The 18,171-nt window shown below is 34.9% G+C and overlaps 1 protein-coding gene across 1 annotated transcript in view; it reads left to right on the top strand.

The window, feature by feature from the left end:
* Positions 1-18,171, top strand: part of Scfd2 (sec1 family domain containing 2) — a 405,136-nt gene that overhangs the window by 45,753 nt on the left and 341,212 nt on the right. Inside the window, exon 3 of the mRNA XM_027938291.3 lies at positions 1,113-1,240. Within this exon, the coding sequence (XP_027794092.2) occupies positions 1,113-1,240 (128 nt within the window). The remainder of the gene's footprint in view (positions 1-1,112; positions 1,241-18,171) is intronic.

Below are 18,171 nucleotides of genomic sequence, written 5' to 3'. Positions count from 1 at the left end.
TGATCAGATTAAACCAAGAAGAGTATGTTGAACAGTGATTTCATTTCACTATGGGGAAATAGATGATAATAAAGCAACTACTGTTTAATGAAAGATCACTGTGTGCCAGACATTAAAATTAGGGCTAAGTTATGAAATTTCAGCATTCCAGCTCAAATCCAAACTTGAAAGATGCATTTTGTTAGGTATAACTTTAAAGCTAAACTTTTAAAACTAAGATTTAAAAAATGCATTCATTTTCAAACGAGTGCTAACTGGATAGTAGAAGAGTTAGTGGTGCTTTAAATAGAGGAAGAAGTCCTTAAAAAGGGACAAAAGTCATCTTTGTTTCTTTATGTTCTGTTTTGAAAATGTTACTTTACAAATGTGTATACTTGGCTACATGGAAGATATCTTCTGGAAAGAACACTGTACTCATTTATAATTTGGACATGGCATGTTGGGTAAGACAGAGGGCTATTGGGGAAGAAACCCAGATGAGACCCTGCATAATGCAATGCTTCGAGCAGTCATAAACAGTTAATTGTAAAGGCTTCTGCAAGGGCCATCTTTCCAACCTAAGGCCCAAAGTGGAATACTTTAGCCCATGGTTTCTTAGTGCTAGTCCTGATTTTTTATTCAGCAAGAAGCCTACTAATTAGGAAGTCTATTGAGTAATTTTTGAACCGGAATTCTCATTGCTGATTGCTTTGTATTTCTCAGAAAAGTATGTTATTTTAAATTGACACATGGCTTATAATCACTGATAAAGTAATTTTTAGACAAATATCTAATTTTGACTTGCTTAACATTTATGTTACTCTAGTAAAGTTGAATTACACTCTGAAGTACTTTCAAGTGAAAAATCTCAAAAAAGTTTTTATGTAGTTTCCTATACTTCTCATGGCACAATATAACTTTTATTCCTTTTTTTTTTTTGTTTTGATTTTATGATCTCCTAATTTCTCGATAATTTGTGCCAATTAAACAAATTAGATATTCCTTATTGAATCCTAATCCTAATGAGTCTGTTGGTAAGAAAAACTGTATTAGTGCTCAAAAGTGCTTTCAACCCTTTACATTTTCTGGTATAAATTTATTCTAAAGCTCTTGTTGTGGTTGTTCTGTTGCAGTGACACAGCTGCGAAAGCCCTGTGGGAAGCCTTACTGAACACCAAGCACAAAGAGGCAGTGATGGAAGTTCGGAGACATCTAGTGGAAGCAGCAAGCAGAGAAAACCTGCCAATCAAGATGAGTATGGGTAAGCCTTTCTACTCCACCTAGGAAGCTTCTGTAAGCCTGCTCTGAACTGTGTACCAGTCTAGCCAATGTGGTGAAAATACTGAATGCATTTGTGAACTGCTGAAAGAATAGGGAAGAATTATGTGCACACTGCCCTTGGGCTTGGCATTGATGACTTTTCTTAGAATTCTTGGGAACTTTAGGAAAGTTCTTGCTTACAAAGAATAATTCTTTTAGTTTCTTAACTGATTCTAAAACTATCAAAATCAGTCTGGACTATCTTCCCTTAATTCTATTCCACCCCTACTCCCCTTTTTCTCCCTGTCCAACTTATAGTAGATGAAAGTTCTTTCATTGGTTTTGAATTAATGAATGAACTATTATTCTGAAAAAGCAACTGAGCAGACAGATATGTTCTATCCTGGGCCCTCACCCTAGAGCAGTCTGCTAATTGTCCAGTCACATGAATGTTACTTCTTCTTCACCATAGATCACATACTTCATGTTTCTCTCTCTCTTTCTAACATTCAACTTTGTCTTTGGAAGAATATGGCTGCAATGAATTTCAAGTGTTTTAAACATTATTAATTCATTCATTAATTTATTTTTGTGATACTGGAGATTGAATTTAAGGCCTTGTGCTTTCTAGTGCTCTACCACTGAGGTACATCTGCAGCTGAAATTTCTTTAAAATATTTTTTCTTTTTACCAAAAAGTAAAAAAAAATCACAGAAGTAATATTTTTATTTTAGAAAATAAATTTGGCTTTTAAAGTTTTTTGTTTTTAATAATACATTAAATTTGAATATGGAAATATTTAAATATGACTATTGAGTATGGTTAATAGGTAGAATTTATTTCTGGAAACTTGCAAAAATTAATTATTTTAAAAATAAGGTTTCTTATAATCTGCTTTTTGATATCTACTAAATATTAGTTTATTGATAGTCTGTCTTTTATTTTCAGTAATATGATACTTTTGTGATACTTTTCTATGTCTGGTTATTTTACTTAATCATGAAAACCTCCAGACCATTCAAATGATACTTCTTTATAGCAGAATAAAACTCAATTGTGTGTGTGTATACCCCATATATTTTTTTAACCCACTCATCTGTTGATGGGCATTTAGCCTGATTCTATACCTTGGCTATTGTGAATACTACTGCAATAAATGTGGGTATGCAGGTATATGTTTTTCACACTGACTTCCTTTATTTTGGATAGATACCTAGGAGTAGAATTGCTGGATAGTGTGGTAGATCTATTTTTATATTTTTTAGGAATCTGCATACTGCTTTCCATGGAGGGTAGCCTAAGTTTTTAATTATGGTACAATAATTAAAAGTCAAACTATCAAGTTGAAATAGAACAAAAATTTGGAAATAGAACAATGTAGATGAGCCTAGGAAGAAAAAAGTTATAGGGTCATTACATGAAAATGCAATTATGACTTTTAATATATTAAGTGACTATATGTGAGAATTTTGAAGAACATAGTGATGATAAGAAAAGTGAAAATAATTAACATTTGTGCCAAGAGTTTCTACTTCTTTACATGTGTAGTTTTATTTAATCATTACAGTAATTCTATGAGCTAGGAACAATTCACATATCCTATTTTTCAGATGAGGAAACAAACAAAAATTAAGTCACTCAAGATCATACATCTGATAAAGGGTAGGACTGGAATTCAAATCCAAGTATTCTGATGGCAGAGGATGTACACTTTGTTTATAAAATTATGCTAATTCCATGTAACCAATGCCAGAAGTCTTACATGTTGTTTGGGGTAGAAATAAAGTTACTGCTTTGAGAGCATTCTGGCATTTAATTACCAATTTTAGTTCCCTCCCTCCTTCCTTTTCTTATGCCTTTCTTCTTTCTTTTTTTCCTCCCTCCCTCTTTTATTTCCAGTCTTAGGTATACATTACTAACAAGTGTATTTACCTTTTAGAATCCCTTATTCATGAACATGTTGAAACAAGAACTAATTTGTATTGTGAATCATCAAAAGTAGGAATGCACAAGGGGTCTTAATGATAAGGTTAGTTTACGTTGTGTTTCAGTGACATAACCTTATGATGCTGTCACAGAGCAGAATCAATTCTGATTGCTCACTGTAGGACTCTCAAAAGATCAAGAAACTTTACTTTTTGTGAAGAGCCAGAAAAAAATAAAAAGGCAGATTCCCCATGAGGAAATCAAATGTCAATGTTTGCATTTTCTCCTCTCCCCCATATTAGGTAAAATGGTTTTCTTTATCCCAAAACTCCACACATGAGGGTGGAATCCAAGAGGAAGAAAGAAACAAAGAAATAGGTGATTGCTAGCAAGACTGGCTCATACTCTATCCTTGTGCCAATTATAATTTTGTAAAAAAATAACACAGTGTAGCTACCCATTTCTGCTTCATATCATTAGCTGGAATTTCTTACGTGTCTCATTTCCATATATAAACAGGCATATAACCATGCAAGTAAGAAAAAGAGCTGAAAGTTTTAATCATAATGACATTGAATTTTGAAAACTGCCTATCATAAGCTTATTATTTAAAAAATGAAGCTTTGTTCTCTTAAATGTTTTAAATGCTTTTTTCTAGCAGCATTTAAGACTATGAAATACTATGAAGTGCACTTTAAATTATGCACTGTCCTCCCACCCCTGCTGTAACTCTTACTGAAGTATAAATTTTCCTGACTACAATGGAGGCTTCTGGTATTTTTTAGACATTAAACAGACTTTATTTCTAGACTGAGGATTCTCTTGTGTAAATTCAATGAGAAGGATCTCATGACTGAAACCTTAGATCTTAAATATAAAGTTTCTCAGTACAAGGTAAGTTCATGTTAAACATTATGAGCACCAAGAGAAATAAACACCACTCTCTTAAATGATAAGAGTTTATTTGCTAAAATAAAAAAATCATTTTATCATTGCACATATAAACATAAGTCATCTTTCTAAGAGCTTGTTATTAAATTGTCAGTTAAGCAGTATGTTTCAGAAGAGTGATTTAAAAAAAAAACACGAAGAATGACTTGTACTTTTCTTACTGGATTCCATAATGAAAATGTATTCTGAAAGTAAGAAACAAATACATGCTAAGAATCTATTTGATTGTGTCCAAAATAGCCACTTAGAGAAGAAATGAGAAGATGCCTGTCTTGAACTCTGATACCTTGGAGAGAATCTTCTCTGGAGTACCATTGTGGTCATGGTGGTCGAGAGATCTTCACCTGTCTGCCCTACAGCTCTGTGAACAAGAGATACATTCCTCAGTTTATAATTTGTAGCAGAATATCCTGTTAGAGCTGAAGGGAAACAGATCTCTTAATAATACTGTCCTTTCTTTAGCAGCTACAATTCTTGAGAGTATTCTGTACTTGATGCCTGTTTCTTTGTTGTTTTATTGTTTATAATTTAGTGCAGTCTAGGTGCTGGTACTTTTTTACTGAAAAGTCTCCCAGACACTAAAACTAAGGAGATTTTTTCTTCCTCAGTCTTTTTTCTTCTCGGCTTCTCTATGGCATCCACTTCTAGGCTATTGCTTCTTTCTCATTGGTGTGTTTTCTGTGACTTTTGGTCCTCCTGATTTTGATGGAGTACCAAGTTAATTCTCTTGGGGTTGAATCACAGGTCTGCCACTTATTAGACAAACATATTTATTTATCCATAAAATGGGAGAAATATCTACTTCCTGGAAATTGAAAGAGAATGAAAACTCAGATCTTAGTGGTAGTTAACACTTTGAAGCAAATTGGAATTTGTGTGCTGTCTGTGGAAAAGTCTTCTTTCTTTGAGAGGAACATACTATTCATTCTTTTTCACTTGTCTTTTTCTAGGCTTTATGCTGAGTGTTTGAATATCTACTTTCTAGAAGCACCTGCCTTTCTTCCTTTCTGTTTTTTTTTTAAAGAGATAGGGTCTTATTGTTGCCCGGGCTGACCTCATCTTTGTAATCCTCCTGTCTTGGCCTCCAGGGTAGCTAGGATTACAGATTTGTACCCTGGTGGCTGGTTTAACCAAGTCTTTCTTTATACATAATTCTGAATAGTTTTTCACTTTACTTTAGTTATGATTAACTTCTTCTCCAACTCCATTCACATCTTCACTTCTACCCTATCTCACCTTGACTGTATTAGGAATTCCTGTGCCTCTATGGTCCACACTTTTATAGAAAAATCTCTTGAGTTACGTTTCTAGATCATAATCCAACTCACTATGCTGTGATACTTCTCAATTTGCTCTCATAGTTCTGGGGCACCTTAGTGTCAGCCCTGTTTATTCACCACCATTTTCTCTTTTCCAAATAATTTATGATGAATTCTTTGAACCATTTGTGAACAGACAAGCCTGCCCACCTTGTACCATCATGGCTGCCTCTAGTTCCGAACCAGTAGGAAAGCTCTAGTTAACCTCTCAGCTGTACAAAGATACTGTCTTGGCCTTCCCCTATTTTGGACACCACACTCCTCTTAATCAAGTTCCACATAAGATCAGTGGTTTTTGTCCCCGTCCCCCAATGCCTTGCTTGCTGTTGTTTCCAGCTTTTAACGTTTAGCAATTTCAACTAGTTTTAAAAAATAGCAATAAATCAAAACACTCTAAAATTTTATTCAATATGTCATTTTCCAACATTATTGAGAGTCCTCTGCTTCCTGTTTTTTGGTACTTTCTGCCGTATGACCAGCACACTAGCTTCATACTAGAGGTCCTAAGCATAGAAGTTAACTAGTGAGATCAAAATAAACACACATAAACTCAATTTACTTTTTCTTGACCAGATCAGAGACGGCCCCCTCTGGCTCCTGCCTCCAGCCACCTGGTGGGGTAGTGAGAGGTTTAAACAAGAGACTAGCAGGAGAGAGAGAGGGCACACCAGGGAGTGGCCTTTTATTGGGGAACAAGAAATTCAGGGGAAAATTCCATCCAATGAAGGTCGAGGGGGACAGCATTCCAAGGTCAGGGTCAGTGATTGGTCTCAGGGTCAATGGTCAGTCACACCCCCACACAGAGGGGCTCTCACACCTAAAAAGGGTGGGGATTTGTTCTGACACAGCTTGGCCAGAACGCCTCACACCCAGTCAGGGAGGTGCCCAATCACGTGCGAGAACGGCTTCCCACAGTACTTGAATTAGCACAGTTTTGGCAGCATAATAGCCATGTTTTGATTACATTTGTGACTTTTGCTGTCATTATGGAGAATTTTGTCTGGAATTAAGGGGAGCATGTATGAATGCACATTTTTGTGTGTGTGAGAGGGACAGTGTAAAAAGAGAGAAAGATAAAGGACAAAACAGATGGGGAAATGGGAAGTTGGCAAACTTTGTAAAAAGGATAGGTTAAAACCTAATAAGAACAACATGCAATGTGATATATAGTAACTTACAGAAGATGCCTTGTAAGACACATTGATTCTCAACTCTCATTCATCCTTATCTTTATGTTTTGGTTGTTACCACAATTTTGGGAATAGGGAAGGGAATTAATTTTTATCAAATAGCTACTTTATTTCAGGTGCTATAACAGAAGTTTTGCATAGTTCACTTAATGTTCCCCCAAATCTTGTGAATTTGGTACTCCCGTTTCACTCCCATTTCACCAAGAAGGAAAATAGACCCAGAAGGTTGGCTCCCTTTTCCAGGATTCCTGTGCCAGTTGTTAAGTTGTTGTCTCTCAGATCAAAACTCCCCCTTCTGCTGGGTGCTGCTGGGGCTGGGACTGTGCAGAGCACACTTCTGCCCTCCTGGCTGGCCCCCTTTATGCTGTGCTAATGGAGAGTGTTGAGGAAGACTGCAAAGCTCCAGGGTGAAGGAGCAACCTGGGGCTTCCTGTCTGCTTGCCAGAGACTCTGCTTCTGCTTGTGTTGTGCACAGTATTGGCGGGGGTGGGGTGGGGCTTCCTGTGGCAGCAACTGAATCCAGTCTGCAGCTCTGGCAACACATGCAACTTCATGGCATTCACACCTCAGAGGCACCAGCCCAGCGCAGCTCAGCTCAGCCCAGCCCAGCCCAGTCCATGAACATTCTATTCTTGGAGGTCCAAATTTTCCAAATTTAAGCCCACAGGTTCCTGAGTTTGTAAATTTTAGTAATTCCAATTTCTTTTTCTCTCTCCTCTCAGTTTTCTTACCACTAGTGGTAGTGACTGCTCTTACCTCCATTATACCCTAGAGATTTTCCATCTTTTCAGTTCCCTAGTTCACAGTTGTTTTTTTTTTTTTTTTTGTAGTAGATTTTCTCTGTTCAAAAGCTGGTGTGTTGACTGCCTTCTGACTGGGCCTTGAAATGACTCACCAATGAGCGAATGAGCCAGGATACAAACCTGAGTCTACGTGACTTCTGTCTCAAGACTCTTTTTGGATAGAGAATCTGATGATTGGGGTGGGGGTGGCATCTACAGAGCTACAAATGCAGATATGATCGTGCCATCCTCCTGCTTAGAACTCTTTGAGGGGTCCCCATTGGCTCAAGATAGTGTTCAAACATGCCGTTTATGAAAAATTTCTGCCTTTGAGCCTCTTGACTTCACCCGTCCACTCCCCTTGCTTTATTTCTCTTCTCCCCATTCCCCAACATGGGCTTTTGCAGATCCAGGTCTCTGCTGCCTTTGCTGAAATACTTTGATTTGCTTTTTCCTCGAGCTCCACTCTGCACTCTTTTCTACCTGTGACTCTGGAGGTTGACTTTTATGGGCTGCCTCAAAGGCTTGACTGTCCTTTGCCTATCAGTTGGGTTAGGGTCTTGTTCACTTGGCTTCTTTCCTGCCAGGATGCAGTTGGTTGCATTCCTCTATCCTTCCCTTGTTGGTTTTCATTAAAGCTTTAGATTTCTCCCAGCTTCCACTCGCATAAGAACTGTCTCTGTTAAGAGCTCCTTATTTTCACTGCTTGAGAATGCTCTTTGCTGCCACAGCCTTGACTTTGTGAACACTCATTTTCCAAATAGTGTCCCTGGTGCATGTGTGCACAAATACAGACACACATTTTTGTCTGTTTCCTGTTAAAACCCACCTTATTTTTCATGACCTGATAATAGTTGTCACTTTCTCTGTGGAGCTATATCTAAGTCCTTTCTTCCTTGCTTTTCACCCCCTCTTTGTGGGCTGAATGGATTGTTCTGACTCCTTAGGATATACAGCTCTTTTATTGATGCTTCCTTAGCACTTGCTACAGTGTAATAGAGTTGAATGTGTGTCAGTCCAAAACCTTATGTCATGTTCTTTATTGGCCATTTGAAGAATTTAGTACATAGTGGGTGGCTCAATACTTGTTGGTTCAGTAAGTGTGGCAGTAATTGTGGTGTGGAATAGACAGTGAATATTTCTATTTTAAATTTTAGTATTATTATTTGTGTTTACAGTTCTCCTTTTCTGATATTTCTTGTTCCTCTTGATGTCTCTGTACTCCTCTGTTCACATCTTCTTTCTTGGGCTTTTTTCCTATTGTCCTCATATCACTGTGCGGTTTTGATGGCTTCCTCTTCCTAGTTGTTTCATGTCTTCTCTTCCTTACTTCTAGTTCGCTAGAAGACTATAGATGTCTTTGTTTCCTTGTACATATTTTGCATATAGATGTTCAGTTAGTGACTGCTCCTGATCTTAAAGCCTTCCCCTACTTTCACTCCCTCCAAAACAAGAACACTCATTTTCTACAATTCTGTCTCCTGGCTTTTACAATTCTTTCCCAACATTTTCTCCTTTATATCCCAGCCCATACCATCTTCTCTAAGAGATGACATCTTGTATTCCTCTCAGTACTGTTTTTGTTTGTTCTGCTATTATAGCAGTTACTACCAGACTCTGAGTAGTTGGGGCTTGGAATTCTTATCTGTGTTTCTTCGTTTTCTTTGTACTTAACACAGGACCTTGAACTTGCTATATGCTCAATAAGTATTTATGAAATGAATGAATAAATTTTTGAATTATCAGTGTCAAGATTTATCATCTATTTAATGGGTTGCATTTTCTATTACTTTCCTGTGGAAACCAAGTTCAATGTTGATTTAGAACATATCTTCTCAAACTATTTAATCTCAGAATTCCTTTACAATTTTTAAAAAAATTATTGAGGATGCTGACAGGCTTTTGGTTTATGTGAATTATATCTATTGATATGTACGGGATAGATAAATGAAGGGATGAGTAGGTAGAAGATATCATATTGGGAATTAAAGTAGGAAACATTTTGTAAATATTTATTAATTTATATAAAGATAATAAACCATTACCAGTTATTAAAAAAAAATCTGAGGCTGGGGTTGTGGCTCGATGGTAGTGTGCTCGCCTAGCATGTGCAAGGCCCTGAGTTCGATCCTCAGTACCACATAATAATAAATAAATAAAGGTATTGTGTCCAACTACAACTAAAAAAATTTTTTTTAACAATTATTTTCTATTTAATTCTTTTTTTGTAGTTGTTGATAGACTTTATTTTCTTTATTTTTATGTGGTGCTGAGGATCGAACCCAGTGCCTCATGCATGCTAGGCAAGCATGCTACCACCGAGCCACAACCCCAGCCTCTAAAAAGAATATTTTAAAAAAATCTGGGGCTGGGGTTGTGGCTCAGTGGCAGAGCGCTTGCCTAGCATGTGTGAGGCACTGGGTTTGATTCTCAGCACCACATACAAATAAATGAACAAAATAAAAGTCCATCAACATCTAAAAATTAAAAAAAAATCTGTTTTCTAAAGCAATGAGAAGAGGGGCAGTACTCTACACGTTTGCATATTTCTGCTGTCTAATTTAACAAAATACAACTGTCTTCATCCTAATATCTGTCTCTTCATGCAATCTACTGTGCTGTATCATTTTAGATGAAGCATATGAAGAAAAGTTGGCCTTAGAAAGATAAAGAGTTTGGGACTGGGGCTGTGGCTCAGTGGTAGAGCACTCTCCTAGCACATGCAAGGCGCTAGGTTCAATCCTCAGCACCACATTAAAAAATATGAATAAATAAAATAAAGGTATTTTAAAAAAGAAACTTAAAAAAAGAAAGTTAAAAGTTTGAAAAGGAAGAGTATTTTAATAATCTTTTCAGAAGACCACAGACACTCTTTCTCTGATATTACATTAACTTTACAAAAGGTAGTTTCTTATATGGTAGTTGCAGTTTGAAATATGAAAACATCTTTGAATTTTTTATACTGTGTTCCATTAAAATCCAATCATCTTTAATCCCCATCAAAATACCAATGACATTCTTTACAGAATTAGAAAAAATAATTTCTTAAGTTCATTTGGAGGTATAAAAGACCTGGTATACCCAATGCAATACTAAGCAAGAAAAGTGAAGCTGGAGGCATCACAATAACTGATCTGAAATTGTGCTATAGAGGTATAGTAGCAAAACCAGCATGATACTGACATCGAAATAGACATGAAGGCCAATGGAATAGAATAAAAGACACAGACAAATCCACATACCCATAGCCATCTGCTACTATACACAGGTGCCAAAAATATGTCTTGGAGAAAAGATAGCCTTTTAAAAAAATGTTAAAATTGATAGCCTTTTTAATAAATGCTGGGAAAACTGGATGCCATATGTAGAAAAATGAAATTAGACCCATATCTCTTACCCTGCACAAAACTCAAAATGAAATGGATCAAAGACTTAGGAATTAGACCAGAAATTTTTCAACTGGTAGAAGAAAAGATAGGGTCAGCACTCCATCTTATAGGTGCTGGCACTGACTTCCTTAATAAGAGCCCCAAAACACAAGAAATAAAACCAAGAAGTACTATGTGGGATGCCATCAGACTAAAAAGCTTCTGCACAGCAAAGGAAACAATTAAAAACATGAAGACAGAGCCTTTGGAATAGGAGAAAATCTTGGCTGGCTACTCCTATAATAGGGGATTAACTAGAATATACAAAGAACTCAAAAAACTTAACAATCCCACACAAAAAACCCCAATCAGTAAGTGGGTGAAAATACTAAACAGAAACTTCGCAAAAGAAGAAACCCAAATAGCCAACAAATACACGAAAAAATGTTCAACATCTCTAGCAATCAGGGAAATGCAAATCAAAATTTCACTAAGATTTTATCTCACTCCAGTCAGAATGTCAGTGATTAAGAACATGAATAACAATTGTTATTCTAGCTCCTTTCTGATACAAGTACTTTAAGTTATAAACATTCATCTAAGTACTGTTTCATCCCAGAGATTCTGATATTTTAAGCTTTTATTATCACTTAGTGCAAAGCAATTTTTATTTACTTTTCTTGTGCTTTCTTCCTTGATCTCTGAGATACTTATAAGTGCACCACTTAATTTTGAAATAGTTGAAATATGGGTGTGGAGTTCTATATATTTAAAGATGATTGATTTCTAATATAATAAATCATACAGAAAGCACAGTCTGTATGATTTCAAATTTAAAAAAGCAATGGAAATGCTTTTTTTATTTATTGTATTGGTTACACACATGTCAAAACTGATCAAATTGCATATTTCAAATATATGCATTTTATTGTACTTCAGTTTTACCTCAATAAAGCTATGGAAAAAAAGAATATGAACAATAATCAATGCTGGTGAGATTGTGGTGGGGGGGAAGGTACACTTATACATTGTTGGTGGGACTACAGACTAGTACAACCATCCTGGAAAGCTATATGGAGATTCCTGAAAAAACTAGGGGTGGAACCACCATATGACCCAGCTATCTCATTCCTTGGTATTTCTTCAAAAGACCTAAAATCAGCATTTTACAGGAACACAGCCACATAAATGTTTTTAGCAGCACAATTGACAATAGCTGAATTATGTTATTAGGGCATCTGTGAATAGATGAATGAATTAAGAAATTGTGATATATATATATCTCACATACACATGTATACATACATATACAAATATACATACACACAATGGAGTTCTACTTAACCATTAAAAACAATGAAATTACCACATTTGCTGGTAAATGGATGGAAATGGAGAATGTCATGATAAGTTAAATTAGCCAAACCCAGAAACTCAATGATCAAATGTTTTCTTTTGTATTCAGAAACTTGAGCAAAATAAAGGGAAGGGGGAAGAGAAGATAGGATAGCAAAAGGAACCAATCAAACACAAATAAATAGACAGGCAAATGCAAAACTAGTAGAGTAGAGGGAGGAGAATGGGAGAGAGGAGGGAGGTTGGGAGGGAAGAGGGGGAGATCATGAACTGAAATCCAGCTCCCTGTGTATATGAGTTTGTCAGGACAAACCCAACTACTACGGGTAACTATAAAGCTCCAATTAAAAAAAAATCCATTCATCTCTCTTGCACTTTGAATGAATCATTTATATTAGTGTCTTGAAAATATTGGTTATCTAAATTATATCAATTTTCCAAATGCTGACATATATTATGCAATATAATAAAATCATATTTATTGATATTACCACTGATATCATTAGAAAATCTTTGAGTGTGAGAATATAAAGATTCAGCAACAAATACAAATTTTCAAACATTCTAGTTTTTTACACACAAAATTGTCTTTTGTCATTGGCAATATAAATGCCAATAGTTTTTCTCAAAGTGACAGGCTTACTTCATTCATGTTTTAGGAGATGTCTGAAGAACATGTCTTCTAGTTGTCTCTTCTGTTTGGCATGAAAAACGGCTAGTTAAGTTCATGATCCAAGTGACCACCCCAGAACTTTCTCTCAAGATAGCCATTATATGTTAGTATGTACCAGAAGTCCACTTGCGTATTTCCCATTTATTTATGTGGAATATTGATGTTTTCTCAAGGGTTCAGATTTGATAAAATTAATAACATTTATAGTTTCCTGATGTCATTTGGAAGTGACACTGACTAATATAATTTGGTGCCTGGATTTATGCTAAGCATCAACACTTTTACCCACCAAATAATATAGTAACAAAATCAAGTAAAACTTCAGTATTATTTATTATGAAGATTGTTTGTCTTTGCCAGAATGTGCTTTAGGACCCAGGGGTTTGTAGAATATCTTTGAGAACCATTACTTAAAAGAAGGTCATATTCTCTGGGGTTTCTATTGGCACAATTTCCTAGAGATCAGTGGAATCAGTTGAATATCAGAAAGGATGAGAAAGCTCATCGAACTCTTCTCTAGATGCTATTCCGAGTTTGAGATAACAGGCTATTTTCCTTTGTTCAAAAAATATTATGTGTGCCTACTATATAGTAAGTCTTTGTAGTAGATAGAAAACATGTAAAATATCTTGTTTTTGAATGTGCAAATTTTTAACTTTGCTGAGTTTGTTTATCTATAAAGGAAGGATTCTAGTACTTGTTAATCTGATAATTAGATGAAATGACTTACATGGAACATAGCATTTGTAAAGAATTCAAGATATGAGTAAAGTGAGGATATAGCGTGATGAAATTATTATCTCTGGGTGGATATAAAAATAATGACCAAGAGTCCTGCAACTGAATATGAAGAATACTCTACCAGATCAAATCTATGGGTGGGATCACTCCATCTGTAGAAATTGTTCCTTTAGTTGGCAAGTGTGACTGGAGTAAGATTTGGATTAGTTGCCTAATGATTATATTGAAACCTGAGTGATGAATTTCTGAAGGAAATACGTATCATATAAGGTTGATTTAAGAGAAATGGTAGACCTAATAAGAGGTTGAATCAGGGCCCTAAGGAATACATCCATTTAGGAGGTGTGGAGAAGAAGAGAATCTAGAGAAAGAGACAGAGTCTTAAGATTGTTAAATAATGCTTCAGCTTATACTCCATCACCTATAGCAGCACTTATTGCTTCTGTTTCTTTATTTCTTCATCAGTAGATGGGAATCTGAATTTCTAATGTCCTTTAAACATCTACTCTCTTGCTCTGTACTTTTAATTTAAATAGATGTTTCCTCTTTTTATGTCTTATTATCTGCTTCCTAAAAATAATGAATTTTATATGTATGTTTGAGGTTTACAATATGATTTTATAAAAATATCTTGATAGTAAAGTCATTAGTGCAATGAATCAAATGAAAATATTTCTCATATAGTTACTTTTTGTGATAAAAACAACCAAAATCTACTTTTGGTGTTATATCAAAGAATCATTGCTAAAGTCAGTGTCTTGTGTTCTAGGAATTTTATTGTTTTCAGTCTTACGTTGAGGTCTTGATCCATTCTGAATTGATTTTTTAACATGGTGTAAGAAAAGGGTCCAATTTCGTGTATTTGCATGAGGAGACCCAGTTTTCCCAGCACTGTTTTCTCATTATGTTCTCTTGAGGTTTTGCTGAAAATTAGTTGACTTGTGTTTGGATTCATTTCTAGACTTTCTATTTGGTTCACTGATCCTACTGCTTTTGTACCAGTACTATTCTGTTTGGATTGCTATGCATTGTAATCTAATTTTAAATTAGGAGGTGTGATGCCCCCCAATTTTGTTTTTCTCAGTATTGATTTGTATATTCAGGGTTTTTTGTTTTGTTTTGTTTGTTTGCTTGCTTATTTGTTTTGTAGTTCCACATGAATTTTAGGTTGTGTTTTCACTTTCTGTGAAGAATGCCGTTAGAATTTTGATAAGGATTGCATTGAATCTGTGTATTGCTTTGGGCAGCATGAACATTTTAACAATATAATTCTTCCAACCCATGAACACAGAATATCTTTCCATTTATTTGTTTTTTAAAAATTTATTTCATTGATTTTTATAGTTTTCAATGTACAAATATTTCACCTCCTTTCTTAAATTTATTCCTAAGTAATTTTTTGATGCAATCATAAATGGGATTGTTTTCTTGATTTCTTTTCCATTTACATTATTGTTTGTATATAGAAAAGAATCTCATTTTCATATATTGATTTTGTATATTGCAACTTAACTAATGCATTTATTTGTTTTGACAGTTTTTTAAAAAATATTATTTTTGGTTGTCAATGGACCCTTTATTTTATTTATTTATATGTAGTGCTGAGAATTGAATCCAGTGCCCCGCACGTGCTAGGCACACACTCTGTTACTGAGCTCCAGCTTCAGCTCCTGTTTTGACAGTGTTTTGGGTAGAATCTTTGTGATACTTAACATAAAGGATTGTGTTATCTACAAATAGGTAAGTTTTTAATTTCTGATTTAGATACCTTTTATTCATTTTTTTTTTTGTCTGACTGCTCTTGCTAGTACTTACAGTACTATGTTGTGGCAACAGTGGGCATCCCTGCCTTGTACTTGATCTTATTAGAAAAGCTCTCAGTTTTTCTCCTGATTACGGTGTTAGTTTTGGGTTTTTCATGAGTGGCCTTTATTACATTGTGGAATTTTTTTATATTCCTAAACAATTAACAGTTTTTTTTATTAAGAAAGCCTGTTGAGCTTTGTCAGGTACTTTTTTTGCATCAATTGAGAATAATTTTGTGGTTTGTATTTTTCATTCTATTGATGATTTGTATTACATTGATTATTTGCACACTTAAATCAGCCTTCATGACAGGGATAAATCTTAGATATTATATTTAATCTTTTTGATGTAGTTGAATTTGGTTTGCTAATATTTTATTGAGGATTACCACATCAGTATTCATTAGAGATACTAAGTTATAGTTTTCCTTTTTAATAATGTCTTTGTCTAGCTTAGGTATTGCTGATATCATAAAATATATGTAAACATAACCCTCAAGTGCTATATTTGGAAGAGTTTATTGGTAATAATTTTTCTTTTGAATATTTGGTAGGATTCAGTTGTGAAGCCATCTTTCTAGTCCAGGGCTTTTTCTTTGTTAGAAATTTGAACATTACTACTTAAATCTATGCTTCTTTGGTCGGGGTAGGGGTGGAGAATGCTATTAAAGCCTTCCATTTTTTCTTAATTCAATGAAGTCTATATTTTTCTAGAAACATTTATTTCCTCTAGGTTATCCAGTTCTTATTATATCATTGGTCTTAATAGTCCCTTATTTATTTCTGAGGGGTCTGTTGTAATGTCTCAACTTTTGTTTCTGATTTTATTTATTTCTTTGAGTCTTTTCTCTTTTTTTGGTTAGGAATTGGTAAATATTGTTTATATATTTTGAAAAAAGAACAACTCTTGATTTTATCAATTTTCCCCCCTATGGTTTTTCTGTACTCTGTTGAATTGAGCTCTGTTCTCATCTTTATTATTTTCCTCTTTCTGCTAACTTAAGGTTTACTTTGTTTTTAATTTTTTTCCCCTAGTTCCTTGAGGTATAATGTTAGGCTATTATTTGGTATCTTTATTCTTTTTTAATGTAATTATTTATTGGCATAAACCTTCCTCTTAGAACTATTTTTGTTGCATCCCATAGGTTATGTTTCTATTGTTTTATGTCTCAATAAGATATTTTAAAATTTCCTATTTTTTTTCTTACTTGATCTCTAAGTTGCTCAGGAACATGGAATTTATGCATATTTGTGAATTTTCAAAGATTCATCCCTTAAATTTGTTAAGACATTTTGTAATGTAACATATCCTGGAGAATGCTCCATGTGTGCTAGAGAAGAATGCATGTTTCGTGCTATTGGATGTAATGCTCTACATATATCTGTTAGCTCCATTTGGTCTAAAATTTAGTTCAATTCCAGTATTTTCTCATTGATTCTCTGTCTGGCTGACCTGTTCATTGATGAAAAAGGGGTATTGAAGTCTCCTGTATTGGAACCTATTGTATTAGAACCTATTTCTCTCTTCAGATTTATTAATATTTGCTTTATATATTTAGTAGATTCTTTGATATTAGGCACATATATATTTACAACTGTTAAATCCTTTTGATTACCTGACCCTGATGTCATTAAATAATGTCCTTCTTTGTCTTTGACAACAGTTTTGACTTGAAGACTATTTTATCTAAATATAGTAACTCTTGCTCTCTTTTTGTTATTACTTGCATTTGTTTACTTAGTAGTGTCTAGTAAGTCCTGTAGACTTTTTTTACTCTTTCATTGCATTTTCTTTTGTTTCCTGTGACTGGATTATTTTAAAAGGTGAATTTTAAGTTTACAGATCTACTTCTGCTTGATTTAGTCTGCTGTTGAAGCTCTCTACTTTTTATCTCATTCATCAAATTCTTCAGCTCCAAGATGTCAGTTTGGTTCTTTTTTTTTTTTTTTTTAGTCATTGATGGATCTTTATTTTATTTGTTTATATGCGGTGCTGAGAATCAAACCCAGTGCTTCACACATACTAGGCAAGCGCTTTACCACTGAGCCACAACTCCAGCCCTCAGTTTGGTTCTTTTTTGATGATATTTATCTGTGTTGGATTTCTTATTCATATTATGAATTATTTATCTGATTTGAATAAATTACCTGTCTGCATTCTCTTGTAATTCACTGAGTTTCTTAGTTTCCATAGAGATCGTTATTTTGAATTCCTTTTTAGGCGATTTGGAAATTTCCTTTTCTTTGCAACAATTACTGGAAAAGTATTATGTTCTTTTGGTGCTATCCTCACTTTTACATGTTTCTTTTGCCTCTGTGTTGATACTTGTGCATCTAATCCTCTTTCAAAGTTAGAATGGATTTCATAGAGACTTTCCCCTGTAGATAGGCCCTTGGATATCTTTTGGTCGGGTGTGTTGACTCTGATTCCAGGTGAACCCAGTAGAATTATCTTCGTGCAGCTTCTTCAGCTGGGTTCAATGTCAGCAATGGCTACAGGTACCTTAGTGGCCCAGGCTGTGGGAATATTTGGCAGAAGTGGTGGCAGGGTAGATTGTTAGGCTTCTCAGCAGCAAGAATTTTAGGGGTATTCCAATTCTCTTTTTCTTATTGAGGGGTGACTTAGCTGAGGGCATCTTTCTTGGTATCAGGTCTGATGTGACCTATACACAACCACAGCAGTGCTATGTTCCAGGGCATAGATTCTGCCGTGTGACCAGCACGTGTGACTAGCTTCATGCTAGAGGTCCTAAGCATAGAAGTTAACTAGTGAGATCAAAATAAACACACATAAACTCAATTTACCTTTTTCTTGACCAGT

The sequence above is a fragment of the Marmota flaviventris genome, chromosome 7, assembly GCF_047511675.1.
Source record: "Marmota flaviventris isolate mMarFla1 chromosome 7, mMarFla1.hap1, whole genome shotgun sequence".
Classification (NCBI taxonomy): Eukaryota; Metazoa; Chordata; class Mammalia; order Rodentia; family Sciuridae; genus Marmota; species Marmota flaviventris.
The sequence above is the reverse complement of the archived record's forward strand: the minus strand, read 5'-3'. Positions and strand labels throughout refer to the sequence as shown.